Source organism: Molothrus aeneus, chromosome 1 (genome assembly GCF_037042795.1).
Source record: "Molothrus aeneus isolate 106 chromosome 1, BPBGC_Maene_1.0, whole genome shotgun sequence".
Lineage (NCBI taxonomy): Eukaryota > Metazoa > Chordata > Aves > Passeriformes > Icteridae > Molothrus > Molothrus aeneus.
In genome coordinates, this window is record NC_089646.1 from 141,652,909 (window position 1) to 141,668,551 (window position 15,643).

The 15,643-nt window shown below is 45.8% G+C and overlaps 1 protein-coding gene across 1 annotated transcript; it reads right to left on the reverse strand.

The window, feature by feature from the left end:
- Nucleotides 1-155: 155 nt before the first annotated feature.
- C1H8orf76 (chromosome 1 C8orf76 homolog) lies at nt 156-9,372 on the reverse strand. The gene is made up of 6 exons (XM_066566081.1): nt 9,097-9,372; nt 8,553-8,648; nt 5,860-6,003; nt 4,550-5,067; nt 1,539-1,671; nt 156-445 (listed from the first exon to the last, which is right to left on the reverse strand). The coding sequence occupies exons 1-6, from the start codon at nt 9,355-9,357 to the stop codon at nt 239-241; spliced, it is 1,359 nt and encodes a 452-aa protein (XP_066422178.1). The 5' UTR covers nt 9,358-9,372; the 3' UTR covers nt 156-238.
- Nucleotides 9,373-15,643: the final 6,271 nt, after the last annotated feature.

Sequence of the window (15,643 nt, forward strand, 5' to 3'; positions counted from 1 at the left end):
GATGGAAAGCCACCTCTGAAAGCTGAAAGCTTGATTTTACCCTGTGTTCCTCATAATTTTAAATACAAACAAATCAATGAACAAAGAAAAGGATGCAAGGTTAAGAGTTTAAATACAGAGATTTATATCTACTCTTAAAAGAAATACAGTAAGAATTCTTAAAAAAAGTAAAATGAACTTTATTGCATGTATCATGCCATAATAATCTGGAGATACAAGAATAAATACAACCAAATGTCTATGTTACCGAAGGTGTGAGATAAATGTCTGAATAAAATTGTCCATCAAAGTGACATAAATCATCTTGGAGATTACCAAACCATTTGATTTCAAATTCCACGACTGAAGCAGTTACCAGTGATGATAGTGCTGAAGGGCCTATGCATTTTACCTCACCCTGAAACTCCTCTTTTAGTTTTTCTGGTATAAGATCCTGTCCCATAGCCTGCAAAAAGAGTAAGAAAGAAGGGAATCAAGGAAATAACTTGCAGAGAAAAACCCATCAAACATGGCATTAATAACAGATCTTTACGAGCAAAGCCCTTGTCACATGAACCACACACCGTCCTGGAGAAGTTTCCAAGCCATGATGAAGTTGCCTGCCTTGGCATTCTGTGCTCAGGGAGAGCTGAGACCAAAGCTCAGCGCTGCACAACCCCTCCAGCTTCAGGCTGCACTTGCACAGAGGGGTTTCACTCTGAACACCAGCAGAAATCTCAAGCAGCTCTGCATTCAGTGCTCACCTTGCATCAGCATCAACACTGAACTGTTCCTGGGGCATGTCCGAGCAAGGGAAGCAAGGAGAGTTTCTTTTTCCAGCCTTTCCCAACCCTGAGCTAGCCTGTGTGCTACTGCCCTCTCATGGATGCCATGCCTCTGACTGCCTGCAGCCCAGCGGTGGCTTGGCTGTCACCAGCTTAAAGCTGTAATGCTGACAGCAAAGGTAGAATCTAGCTGGCTTTGTTTTGATCCTTACAATAAAAGTCAGAAGCTCTTTAAATAGCACTAAAAATGTTAAATCTCTGTGAAGAGATTAAATGCAATCTTTCTCTCCTCTGTTATTTTTTTAAAACTAGTACGTTAAACAAAGAAATGCAAAAGAAAGTCTCTGGATTTTTCTGGAAATACTCAGTACTTTTTATGTAAGAGTTTAATACTGTTGTGGCCATCAAAAATAATCTGCACGGCCATTTCAAACTAGTGATTCACTCTGGGGCATCTAAAACTCCTGAGATAAAATGTAACTCCCAGGAAATGCACAGTGCTGATGCATCTGCAAATACAAGTCCAGTGAGAAACTGAGCAACACTGCACATTCCAGAAAGGAGACTCTCAGCAGATCAGAGATCCACCTGTGTGACACAGGCCAGGGAAGCACAGGCACCTCTGTCAGTTCAGGTAACACCCTGCCTGCAGCTGCCCCAGCTCATTCCTGTGCTTCCTGGCACACTTAGTGAGCTCAGGGGAGTGTCATGCTTTGAGCACAACCAGCCCACACAGAGAACTCAGACCCTGCACACAATGAAATATCCTCTTACTTTGGTCATCAACAGCAAGGAGTTTTCATCGAAACCAAGTAGAGCCACTTTGTCATCAATTTCTTTCTGACATTTTCTGTTATTCTCTAGCACAAAGGACAACTGTTGTGACTGGGTAAGCTGAAGTAAAAGCCTGCAATGAGAAAGACAGTTAAAAATTGGCACAGCTGGAAAAAGAGTAAGTCAGCAGACCTAAAAACAACCAAAACGGTTAATTCTTTAATTAATTAAATACTTTAAAACAGCTCTTCTTCCTGACTTTTGCCTACTGCAAAGAAGTCAATACATGTGTATCAATCTACCATGGATATTGTGTATCTGTGCTATAGAACTACTGAGAAGTATTTTTGAAAAACAATGTGCCAGTAGCTCTGGTTGCTCTATGCAAACATTTCTGTCCCCATATATTCATCACACCATTCAAAAGTGAGCATGGGAGCTGTGAGGCATCATGTCCTTACTATGGCCTAACAAGACAGCAGCACATTTGTGCCTATGGAACCTGAAAAGCTACAAATGTGAGGGTTTGGGCAAATATCAAACATCCTCCCACCCAGGCCAATCCGGGATTACTTTCTAAAAGCATTCACCAGTTTTATGTTCCAGGCAGTGCCCCAGAAGTCACAACCCTGACCTGCTGAAGGTTACACACCCTGCCCACAGCAGGGGTTTATGTCACCCAGGGTCCTGTCACCAACTGCTGGACCAGCAAGAACAGTGGCAGTTCCAGAGCCCTCCTCAGACAAGGACTGCAAAACTGGGCAGCAGAGGAAATACCCAGGTATCTCTGCATTTGTCTCAAATCCACTGTCAGACAGATTAAGGGTATTATGCTTATTTTACACTTCTAGGAACTTGAGAGACATATTGCACTATCTCCTGTGAACTCACTGAAATTCACAATGGGCATTATTGCAGAGATAAATATCAGTTTTAGAGAATTTATGAGGGTCTAGAGAAGGGCCACAAAGGTGATCAAAGGCCCGGGAAGCCTGCCATTTGGAACAGGCTGAGAGAACTGGGTTTGGCCAGACTTGAGAAAAGAAGGCTTAGGGAAGACCTCCTCACCATGTTTCAGTATTTAAAGGGCAGCTACAAAAAAGATGGAGACTCCCTTTATACAGGGAACCACATGGAAAAGATGAAGGACAGTAGGTAAAAATGTTAATTCTAGGCAGATTCCAACTGGACACAAGAGGCAAGTATTTTACAATGAGATCAGTCATTGGAATAATCTCCTCAAGAAAGTTGTGCATTTCCCTGTGTTGGACATTTTTAAGATTCAGCTAGACTGGGTGCTGGGCCATCTTGCCTAGATCATGCTTTTGCCAAGAAAGGATGACCCTTGAGGTTCCTTCCAACCTGGAATTCCATCATTCTACAATACTTAACCAAAGGACCGTTAGAACTTAGCAGTGTTGTTGCTGAAAATGTGTTTAATTCAAGCTTTATGCAAAAAGAAAAAACAACAAACTTTTTTATCCCATTTACTGAAGTTAAGTGAAGCTGATATTATAATAATGGTGTGCATTTTTAAGGAAAAGACTCAAGAACTGAGATGAAAACTTTCATTTGAACACTATAAACATCAAAATTTACAAATGTGATTTTCTCAGTTAAAAACTTCACTGAATTTTCAGATGGTGCGTTGGTTCCAAGCAAAAATGGAAATTATTTTTAATTTATAAAGTAATTTTGTTTCAAAATTTGCATCAACATAGTATTAAAAAAAAGTTTCAATGAAAATTAAACAAAAAATACTCCAGTTTTTTTTCAAAACTAAGAGAGTCAATTATTCATGATGCATCAACAGAGAACCTTATTGCCTACAAAAAGCAGTGCTAACATCCCTTTTCCAGGTGCAATTTATCCTGCACATGCATTTGTACAACATCTAGATCCCACTTAAAATCCAACAGACCTGAAAATATTAGACAACCTGCATAAGCCTTGGGCAGGGGAGAAGCCTATCCTGGACAAGTGTATCTGCAAATATCAACCACAGTAACACTCTGTGAAACTGTGCAGCCAAGCAAGGAAATGCCACCCTTTAGAACTACCTCATTCTGAACCATACACACTGAAACAAGCTACACAAATTATTAATATAAATGTACCTTCAATATTCAATATCAGTACTAAATCAATGAACTTCTTCCAAGTAGCAATTAAAGTCTTCATCTCTTAGTCTGGAGTACAGTTAAAAGCTGCTATTTGGGCTTTTTTCATTGCTTAAGTCTTACCCCAGCAGGGCGGTTATAAAGTGTTCTCTGTAAACATTTCTGGACATTCATAAGATGCCTTTAAAAACATTCAATGACTGATACATTACTGTGAGGCAAGAGGGGGGGAAAAACATCCAAGATTATTTTAACAAAACCAGTTCCTAATTATCTCTTTGAAAGATTATGTTTTGGGGATTTTTGCTGCACGCAAGAGTTTTAGGAAGAGGGAAAAGAAAAGGAAAGAACATTTTAATGCAGCCCTGTCAATCAGTTGTCACAGAGTTCATTTTCCAGCCTCATCCATTATGCAGATTGGGGTATCATTATAAAATACATTTTCACTCAAGCATGAGTCTTCAAGCAAATAAGACAGGTGGCACTCACAGAAGGAAGACTGGCTATGCCTTCCCTTTGGGCACTTCTGCTTCTGCATCTTTAACACCAGACCAGGGAACAGCAATGGTCTAGCAGGAGCATTTGTTGAAGAACAGACCCTTTTGTATATAATTACTTGAAAAGATTTATAAGCTTATTAAAAAACTCTTTACTTGTCAGCTGTGCATGACACTGGTTTACTCTTTCCACTCAGATTCAGCCTCTTCACAGCCACCACACTAAGCAGATTTTGCATTTTAGATCTGAAGCAACAGTAGGGTGCTTCTAAGTTAGTGTTGAAACAAACACTTAAATTGAAAATGCAAACTGAAAACAAAAACCGGGAAAAAGATGCTTTACATTGTTCTTGACTGAGAGAACTTATCATTATTCTAAGGATACATTGATTACCTTGCTCTGATAAACGAGGCACATGCTTTTATCCCAACTTTCTTTAACATGCTCTGCTTCCAGGCCTTGGAGCCTGCACATTTCTCTTTGTCTGTCCGTTCCAGTTCTCCTGAAGTGCAGAGGAATTCTTTCACTACTTGGCTGCTGGGACGAGTCACTGCATTCTCCCCCTTTGTTTCTGCAGCGAGGCTGAACCAAGGGCCTTCCTTCTGGGCCTCTGATCTGTGAGGCTGCAGATTAATCTCTCTGCCAGTGGATGTCTGGAAACTGCTATTACTTACACAAACCTCTTCAGACTGATTTAGATTTGCTTCTGGAATGACCAATGGAGACAAATTCTGCAGAAGGCTCATATAAGCTTCAGCAAGTAACTTCCAGAACCAGGGATTGAAAGGATGTAAGCAGATCAGTTGCTGCAGACACATTATCTTTTTTTCTACGTTTTCCAGCCCCTGGTAAATGGAAAACTGCAGGTTGAGAACCGTCGTTAAGTGATCTGTGTTAGTGGCACTGTTTCTCTAGAAACAAAAGATAACAGATTAAAACCAGGAGTAGAACAGAATCATGCTTCAGAGCCTAAGAAAATGTCTCCCTAAATAATGACATACAAATATCACAAGGTAATTTTTAAACTGTACAAAATGGTGCTTTTAATTTATAATGATACAATGGGATACAGATCTTGCACTGTCAAGCTGACAGCATTCCCTCTAGGTGCCTTGTCCCAGTCTGAGAGGCAGCAAGGTCCTAAATGCTGTCATTTGTTTATGTGCCTTCAGAGTCTTCTACAGCTGCCCTTCTTTGCAGCATAAATATCTTTTATATAAAATAAAAATCATCAATATTATTCTAGCAGACTTCAGAGCCTCTGGACTTTTTCCTTTATGGGAAAAACTCAATTTGTGGTTGGATACTCTTCTTGGTGGCAGTTTGGCAGCAACTATATGGAAATAAAAGGGAGTTTTGAACTGTCACTTGTATAGTGGAAAGATTTAAGCACTCATTTATTCCCTTTTTTATAATTCCTATTACATTGCATTAATTCTGCCTGGCAGAGCATGATATTTAGTCCCTTCCAGGACTACCAGTTTCCCTGCACAGGGAGCTCATTGTGGTACAGGGTGTTCCAGTTTCTAAAGAGTGATTATATCTGCAGTGACAGTTACCCTCTGTTTACCAAATACTCTGAGCACTGAACATCCTGAAGGATTATACACATGAAAATTATTTTTCCAGAAAATGGTCTGTATAAAAGAGGTACTGGCAATGTTTTCATGTTCAAAGCCTAAAAGAAAGACTGCACTATTTACCATTTTTTCTGCAATATCCAGAGCCTCCTTGTGCCTCCCCAGGCGAGATAAACAGCGAGCCTGGCCCTCCTGGACATCACGCCTCATTGCAATGTTGCTGGCAGGTAAGAGTAGCAGGCAGTCTGAGTATTCACACAGGGCTTTCTAGAAGCGTGACAGGAAGAAAAGCCAACAAAACAGGGAGAGATTTGCATTTAAAAGCAAGCCTGACAGCACATTTTCTTTAAGACTACAGTCACAAAGGGAACTCAGAACCTGAAGTCCACATTTGCATTTCTTCAGACTCAGCCACCACCTGTGAGAGCCAGAGACAAGGCCCCAGCACCACGCAGCCAAGCCCAGATGGTGATGAGCAGCCTCAATCCTAACTCAGGCCAGGCAGGATTCACCACACAGCTGTGAATCCTCTTTTCCACCTCTCTCCCACCACCCCTGATCCAGAGGGGATCATCTACTGCCCTGGCTAATAAGTGACACAAGGCATCCTTTCCCTCAGCTCAGTGATCTGAGTGCTCATCCTAAATCTGTGGGGCCTTCTTTCAACACCAGGATATTCTCCATGGGAAGGTCTGAACCTGCAAGTAGCTCACCTCAAATAATCAGTAAGTCCGAGAATACCACAAGGAAGGTGAATCTCCATTGTTCCTGTAGGCTGGTTTTAATGTACTTGAAATAAATATTAATTGGGCTAAGGAAAAAGGCAAGAATGAGCAATACTTCTGCAGCTTAATGCTCAGGGCACTCACCAGGACTCCAATTAACATTTAAATACATTAAATTAAGTATTCAGTGAAGCTAAGTCTGGAATCTTGATTTCTCTCCCTTTGTGTAAGTGCTTAGAGAGAAGACTAGAGAGCAGTGCTCATTCTCCCATCTCTCAAAATGAGTATTTAATTATTCCTTGCAAACTTTAATGGTTCTAACAGAAAGAGCTTCTAAATACCCTAAATACTTCCTAGCAAAACGGCTGGAATATTTTGCTTTCCTGATGCTGAGCTCACATTCATTCTTAAGCAAAAGAGGGAGCTCCCCTCTGCCCAGTGCATGCAGCAGCCACTGTTGAAAATGGATCACAGGGCTGAGGACAGCCCTGTTTGCCTTGCTATGTGACAAAGGGATATAACCTGCTAAGGTTCAGGCATTATGAATCCTAAGCAGATTCTACAGTCATCTATATCCTAAAAATGGGCACAGTTTAGATCACTGCTGTCCTTGACATTTCCTATCAAGTGGCCTATCCTGAAGTAAAAAACTGATGATGAGAAAAGAGATTACTATCCCTATTTACGTATTTCCAGCCCCCTTTCTAAGATCAATGCTTCCAAATCACTAATTTTATGTGTAGCCAAGCTCTGGTTCTTGTTCTACCAGTGATCTAGGTTAGCAATAAAACTGAAAATATTTCTAACATGAATCACTGCAACAGAAAAGAGTTAGGAAGCAATGGTCTGTTCTGTTTAGCAGCTAGTCTGACCACAGCCTGAGGCAGCTCTGCTATCAGCACCCTTTTATGAATCCCTTTAGGGCATCTCAGTTGAGACTAGAAAATACATGTCAGGTATACACAGGGCTGCGTAGTGCTGAAATGACATCAGGATCAGTGCCAAATGAGGTACAAAAAGATCTACAGATCCAATGGGTGGGGCAAAAGGAGTAGAGTCAGAAGTCAGCTGGAGGGCTTTGAAATCAGGGAGCCTGGAATGCAAACCACAGGCTGGAAGAAGAAACAACACCTGAAACAAGGGCTGGAGATGCTGATTTCAACCAGGAAACAAGGTAGTGAAAGACTAGGACTGCAGAAGGCAGGAGAGCACCGCTGGTGAGGAATGCGGCTCAGGACGTACAAAGAGGAGAGGTCCGGGACCACTGCGGGCAGGAACAGAACGGGCAGAGCTAGAGCGGCCCTCGGGGGGGGAGCGAGCAAAGGGACAAACGCGGGCAGAGGTACAGGGGCCCTCCAGGGGGAGCGGGCAGAGGTAAGGACAAGGGCAGAGGTACAGCGGCCCTCTGGGGGGAGCGAGCAAAGAAAGGGACAGACACGGGCAGAGGTACAGCGGCCCTCCGGGGGGAGCGGGCAGAGGTAAGGACAAGGGCAGAGGTACAGCGGCCCTCCGGGGGGAGCGGGCAGAGGGACTGACGCGGGCAGAGGTACAGGGGCCCTCCAGGGGGAGCGGGGGCGGCAGGGACCTGGCACAGGACCTGGCACGGGGCACGCAGAGGCAGCTCCGCGACCGGCAGGAACCTGAGGGCCACCGCAGCTTTGCTCTGACAGCGGGGGGAGCTCTGAGGAAGGTGAGCCGCAGCCACGCCTTCGTGGGTCACGCCATTATCGCCGGCGCTCAGACACCCACACGCCGGACTCCGAGCACGGCCTCAGACCGCCGCTCTGCTCCGGCGGAGCTGCTGCGGTGCGCCCGCCTGCCTGGGATCAGTTCCGGGGCAGCGCCGCGCTCCTGCCCGGTTCGCTGCAGGCGGACTCCCGGATGGCTCGTGGCAGAACGCAGATCCGCTCCGCGGCCCGGCCCTGCCCGGTCAGCACGAACCTGGAGCGGGATTAACCGCGGCACGGCCGCCAGACCCGCAGGCCGCGGTACTTAATGTACGTTCACCCTGGCGCAGCGCATCAGGGACTGCAGGACCGCCCCACTCTGTGTCCCCACAACTTCCCCGGCCCCTGCGAGCCCTGGAAATACCTCGAAGTCCCGCTGCCGGAACGCCCAGTCCGCCCGGAACTTGCTGCTCGTGATCCCGCCGGCGCCTTCCCCGGCGTCAGCCGCGCTGTGGAACCACTGCGGGCACAAACAGAGCACACACAGAGCTGTGAGGGACCACGGAACCGCTGCGGGCACACAGAGAGCACACAGACACAGAGCCATGAGGGGCCACGGAACCACTGCGGGCACACAGAGCACACACACACACAGAGCCATGAGGGGCCACGGAACCACTGCGGGCACACAGAGAGCACACAGAGAGCCGTGAGGGGCCACGGAACGGCTGCGGGCACACAGAGCACACAGACACAGAGCCATGAGGGGCCACGGAACCACTGCGGGCACACAGAGAGCACATACAGAGCCTTGAGGGGGTGTCAGGGACCCGTTCGGGGCCACCGAACCACTGCGGGCACACAGAGCACACACACACAGACCCATCAGGGGCCGCGGAACCCAGGCACGCAGAGCACACACAGAACCGCCCGTCAGGGCCCTCCCTCCCGCCGCCCCGTCTCCTCACGCAGGGCTCGCAGTGCCTGGCCCCGCACGCAGCCCCGTCCCCGCCGCCCTCCCGCCGCTCCCGTCTGGGCGCGAACAGGGAATCCTCGAACTCCGGGCCCAGCGCCGGCTCCATCGCCGCCGCTGCCGCCGGCCCCGCTCGGCGCAGGGGGAGGAGCTCGGTTACCGCTCGCCGAAAGGGAAGCGCTTCCAGCAACGAGCTCAGCTGCAGTCCCGCGCCTTGGTACATTAACCGCGTGTTGTGGCGGTACTCTGTCAGCATCTCGTCCTGGTGGCTGTGCATAGAGTGAGGGAAATGTGCTTTGGTAACTTTCCCATTTAGTTTCACTTCTGTCTCAAAACAGAAGAACCTACTCTGGGTGACCCTGCCTTGGCGGGGGGTTGGACTAGATGGTCTCCAGAGGTCCTTTCCAACCCTAAAAAGTCTGTGATTCTGTGAAATTTCAGGCTTTCCACGACAGGCTTTCCCAGAAGACCCTACACTGTGCCAAGACTCAGGCACCGGCTGAGAGTTCTGTGTGCCCCGGCTGCCTGCCCTGCTCCTGGTGCTGCTGTCCCAGTGTGCTGTCCAGTGTACTGTGTTTGAGGGGTACTGCTGTGCACAGAGGGCTGTGTTTGAGGGGTACTGCTGTGCACAGAGGGCTGTGTTTCAGGGGTACTGCTGGGCTGTGTTTGAGGGCTGCTGCTGTGCACAGTGCTGTGTTTTAGGGGTGCTGCTGTGCACAGTGTACTGTGTTTTAGGGGTACCACTGTGCTGGGCTGTTTCCTCTCTCTGGTCTGTCCATCCAGGAAGGTCCATTTTGTCCAATTTAAGCACCACTGAGGTTTGGAGAAGGTGAGCTGAAAAGTACTTCCTTAGCCTGCAAAATGGACTAATGAATTTGTCTATACCAAAACACCTCTTGAGGCCAAAGCAGTGCTGGTATAAATTATTTTAAAGGTTTCCTTCTAGAAGACATGTAAAACATGTGGTTTGCTTTTGTTAGGGTTTTTTTCTTTTTATGTTCTTAAAATACTCTTCCATACCAGCTGTGACTGGATGTAGAATGACCTGGCATAAATGTCAGGGTAGAAACTCAACTTTGGTAGTTGAATTTGATCAGAAAAATAAAAGCAGATTGACGTTTCTTTTGCTTGTAAACTTGCAGTTTGGCAAATAAGCCCTCCAGCACAGGGGAAACTGTTCAGCAATTAAGTCTTGAGAGAATCAGGAGTTTACTTGACATGCTTCAGTCTTTCTGTTAAAAGTATCAAGGTAGGTGAAGACAGTATATGCACATCAAAACCATCTGACTTCCTCCTGCCTGCAGAGAGGCAGGCATGGGGGTCACACTGTGGAGGCTGGCACAAGTGTCTGAACAGTTTCAGCACCTGTAGTGCTCCTCACATACACTGGGCACACACGTTCCCTTTCCCCCTACTCCAGGAGTGGAGGTCATGCTGGAACACACCCATCTGATGAACAAGGCACAATAATCCAGAAAGACAAATAAGCACAAATCAAAAAGAAGAAAATCTAAAAAAAGGAACATGAGTAATCAAAGTGAAATGTGGCCACAGCTCAAAGGAAAATACAAAAAGCAAGGCATTCCCAGGGGCAAATCCCACAGCAGCTGGTTGGCTGCCAGCTTGGATTGCAGAGTCCTCCAGGGCTGGGGGTTTTGACCATCGTTTCTTCTGAGGGTACCAACGTGGTCTACAAAAGGCTCTGTGTTGCAATGCCTTTGTCTGGTGAATCAGTGATAGGAGAGCCACAATTCCCAAGTGCCACACAGGGGGCCTAGCAGCTGACTTGTGTTTTCAGTAAGTCATGGGCAAAGTTTTGCCTCTCTTCTTCATTTCTTCTTTCCCTGGCTCTTCCCCACCTCCCCTCAAGACATTTAAAAGGCTCCTCATATATTAGTTCCAGAAATGAAAAAATGCAACTTCAAGAAATCCCTCTGCCTTGTCAGCACCGGCGGTTTGCTCAATTTCTCCCCCAAAATCCAAGCCATCAGCGTAGCTGCCAGAATACAAATTCTCACCATACTTAAGTAAAGCTGTTTGCCGAGTTTGCATGGGATGATTTGCCTTGATGCTGTTAGCCCTGGCTTTACAGAGGAGAAAATACCATCCCTGGAAGAGGCAGCTTTGAGGGAGCTCAGGTATAGGAGCCCTACAAGAGCCTGTGCTGCTGCTGCAGCTGCTCTATGTAGGCAGCCTCAGGGATAAAAAGAAGCTCTAGATTAATCTCTCCCTAAAGGCAGCCAAGGTCTTACTCCACTGCCAGCCAGCAGCTCGGCACATGAACCCTGCACCAATGAAAGTAGCTCCAGTGAGTTGTGGCCTCCAGGCGAGTTCTGTGCATCAGCAAAGCCATTGTGGCTGCTCACACGAGCGTGCCAGTGTGAGGGGCTGTGACCCAGCTTCACCCTGGGTGAGCAGGGGCACACTGGGCAGGCCAGTGCTTCATCTTGCAGTCAGGATGCCCAGAGACAGCCCAGGCTGTGAACACAACTCCAGTGACAGGCAGGTTTTTTCCACACTATCCTATTGCCTGGATCTTCTGGGCAGGAAAAGAAAATGCAGCATGGAAGACAGAGTTTGTCTAATGCCCTTCTTTTCCCCATTTCTCTGTCTACTCTGAAGCAAAATTAATTCAGAAGAATCCTCCTCCAGTGTTTCTTTAATTACTGATGTTATTTGTATTGTGATAGCCTCCATGGGTCCTGGCCACATGGGTCTTATGCCAGCACAGACACACCACAAAGGCTTCAGAGACCATCAAGCACTCACAGCAGAAACAAGAAACCTCAGTCAGCAACTACAGCCCTAACAAGATAGGCACTACCCACACACATTGGCCAGGAATAATGCAGCTCACATGGCTTTATTAAAATGTACTGGAAAGCAGCTGCCTTTGGAAAAAAGCAGAAGAGAGAGTAGTTCTCTCCTCAAAGCAAAAGAGACGCCTGTAATGAAGAGGCCAAGTAAGACCCACAGGCAGCATTCCTCAAAGGATGGGGTGGCTCCTGAATTAAGTGGATTCTTCCAGACACTGTGAAATATTCATACCTTGAGGAAAGATTAGTTTTCTTGTTGGATAGTCATAACATATGCTCTTCCCTAAACACACTCATGAAAGGAGAAGAAGAGCAGCTCTTTATTTGCTGACATTGTCTCACTGTGTCCTTGTCTCTTACCTTTTATTTAGATAAAAAGGTCTTTACAGAAGAAACCATCTTTCATCTTCTTTGCATGATGTCACACATAAGGGGATATTGCTGCAAGGGGATATTGTCCATGACAACTGGGAGGGTAGTACAAATAGAATTTCATGGTTTGGGGCAACAGAGGTTATCACTATGAACTGCAAACAAAAAAAGCTCTGATGAGCTCAGATGAACTCTAGCATAACTTACAATGATGACAGTAAGTTTTAGTTCTAGTTTGACACAACAAAAATTGAGTGGGGAGGTGAGGGATGCATTGTGGAAATCAAAGAGAGTGAACTGTTCATTGTTAATAGAAGTCAAAAGCTTCTTAGTGGTTCTTAGGACAGACAGGAGAAGATGCATCCCCCAAAAGAGGGTTCATTTGCCTGCTCTACCTTAAGACAGTGCAACCTTTCAAGCCCCTGGCAAGACATATTAACTAGGCCATAATCCATCCTCCTCAGGCCTCACAAAACCCAATAAAGTTGTTATTGCCAAAAGGGTGCACTGCACACAGATGTGTTCAGCTATTAATGGGTTTTGCAATTATTTTCTGTCTAGTAGGATAAATGATGAGCAGAATGAGTACGCCCTTGGGTTTGACCAGAAAGCTGCTAAAAACAAAAGAGGAAAAAAAGCTTTCTGGAAAGACAGAAGGAAGAAAGTGTGGATCAAGTGCTAGAAAGAATCCTAAAGCAGTGAACTTCCCAAGCAACCCGACACGTTTCCAGTAGTGATGTGATCACGTGTCTGAACTGCTTCACTCAGCCATGGAGTACAAGCACTGAGGTTGGACCTTGCTGCTCTGTGAATACAAACCCATGGCAAAGGGTGGTATCACCAGTCTACTGCTCTGACTGGAAAAACAGCCAGCAGAGTCCCAGGTTGGGCATGGTAAGGTTCCTATGCCTCCTTCTACACCCTTTTTTTCAGTTTTATCAGTTTTTCTGAGAACTCATTAACTTGCCCTGGCCACTGTTATGCTTGTTGCTTAATTGCTACTTATGATGAAACCAGGCCACAGAGACCACAGTGGATTTGTTACTTCTCTAGGTTAAAACTTTCCTAGTGCAGTTTTCAGGACTGGGCAGGACCAAGCAACACTGGTGGCAACCCCTCTAGGACACCATTTAAGACCTTTTTGGTAACAACACTGAATAAAATGAGCTGACTTACTACAATATTGATGCCTAGCAAGAACAAAGAGAAACAAATCAAAAGAATTAGAAAAAAAAAAAAAAAGCTATACTGAGGAGATACAGCCAGGCACCCAGGGCTTCAGGCCTGCCCTTCAGTGACCCTCACAACTCACAGTTTTTTTCTGGCGTTGCTCTGTTTTTCCATATGGATGCTGCCTCCACATGGGAAACAACCAAACTGTTGATTCTGTAGTGCCTCGTTTCCCATACAGCTGTTGCACTGCTGGAGAGGACTAGTGGAAATTGCTATTAAATTTAGCTTCTATGTCTCCTTATTGCCTTAGACAAGTACCAGTGCCTGAAGAAAGTGAGTCACAGCAGAGGGAAAGCACTGCTCAATGAACACATGCAAACAAAATGCAGAAATCCAGGATGGACTTTGCCCACAATTGCTCCCCTCCCCCAGTAATTGCACATGAAATGCATTTAGAGCAAAGAAGTGTAAAATCGCCATCAGTGATGCAGCTTTTAACTTTGTGTCATCCCTTTGTGGTATCTCCAGGAAAAATGATGAACCCCTTCCATAACAGGGCATCTGTGGGGCTCCAGTTCTGCACGTTGTGGGTGCCCAGAAACTGCACAGAAATTCTTGCAGTTGGACTTCACCTAGAAGCTCTGGCCAGCTGCTGGAAACTCCAGAACTGAGAGCAGTTACAATTGCAATGCTATTTGTACCATCTCTGGTTCAGAACACGTCATTATTACAGGCTGTTTTGTGGGCTCTCTTCCTTGTCAGTCCCTTAGGACAGGCTTTGCTGAAGTTATGGCTTTTCCTCTTTGGCTCTCATTTAGGAAAACTGAAGATCACTAATAGGAGAATTACTGCCAACACTGACCTTTATTTTCACCCAAAGACACAAATCAACTAGGTGTTTCACACACTTTCATTCCCTTTTTCCATCTTTTCTTTCTTCTACCAAATATTTTAAAGTAATGAAGATCAGCTCAGCACTGAACCTGTAAAGAAACACACACGGGGGAGAAATTAGTCACAATGCTAGTAGTTCCAATAATAGCAGTAGAAACATATATTCAAATATTTCATTTTAGAGTATTTGAAGTGCAACAAGTCATTTAACCACCAAAAATGTTATAAACCACTCTCTATCTGATACTAGGGACCTCCACCAGCAGAATTTCAAAGTAACACCAAGCCCACAGGGAACAATTTATAGAGGGGACTTTCTGGCATACAAAGGAAAAAATGCAGCACCCTAAGTGGCTTGGTATTTTAAATTTGCAAAAATAGTGGTTGACTATATTATTGTGAAAACAAATGTAAGCTGAAAGATGCTGGGAAGAAGGGGCTTGGAAAGGGGAAACAACTCACAAGGCCAGCTGATCTCTTGTGAAAGTATCTACTGAATTGCAGCATTTTGGAATTGCTGATAACACTGTAAACAAAAAAAATACCTTCAGAAAAAGGTGACTGCATGCATAATCTGGTGTTTCTTCTAACTCCCTCATTAGCTGATGGATTCTTGAAAAAGCATTCTTTTTTACCCAAACAAGTAAAACTATTTGGCCAAACACCAAGCTGTGGTGACAACTCGTGCCCATCATCTCTGGTCGTGTGCTTAGGTCACTACTTCAACTGGAGATGTCATTTTTCAGACTAACGTTAGCTACAGCACAGGACCAACTCTCTCACTTTAAACACCCTTTTCTTTGCTGGGGGTACATGTGTAAGCACAATGCCAGGTCCTGCAGGAAAATCTCAGGCTCGAGTTCCTCCAGCTGCAGCTCAACAGCTGGAATAGAGGTGTGATGGATGGATCACAGCAAAGCGAGACAGTGGCACTGCCTCCAGCAGGGAGCGGCTGTGGCTGACGGCACCTTGGGCTCCCGGGAGAAGGACAGAGCTCAACAGCAGCTCTTTCCCCATCTCAGGAAAAGACAAGTGTTACAGCAGCCTGTCCAACTGACAGGGACTTCAGTAAGGAGGTGGTTCCTACTCACCCCTGCTCTTCCCACCCTGAATATTTAAAATGCCGCAGTAAAAAGCATCTGCCCTAATGAGAGAAATCACGTGAACATCCCTGGGCGGCTGACACGGCAGAACAGCTCAGCAGCAGCAGCTGAACTGACTCACACTGAAGCTGACCTCACACTGGCTGCTCCGCCAAGCCAGTTCTCCAAATTCAGTGCATCTGAG

Excerpts from the sequence above, each read along its gene's own strand:
- C1H8orf76 (XM_066566081.1), bottom strand. The coding sequence starts at position 9,357 with ATGCTGACAGAGTACCGCCACAACACGCGGTTAATGTACCAAGGCGCG. Across the intron at positions 1,672-4,549 it reads GCCTCGTTTATCAGAGCAAG|GCTTTTACTTCAGCTTACCC; the intron begins GTAATCAATGTA and ends TTCTCATTGCAG. Across the intron at positions 446-1,538 it reads CCTTGCTGTTGATGACCAAA|GCTATGGGACAGGATCTTAT; the intron begins GTAAGAGGATAT and ends CTCTTTTTGCAG.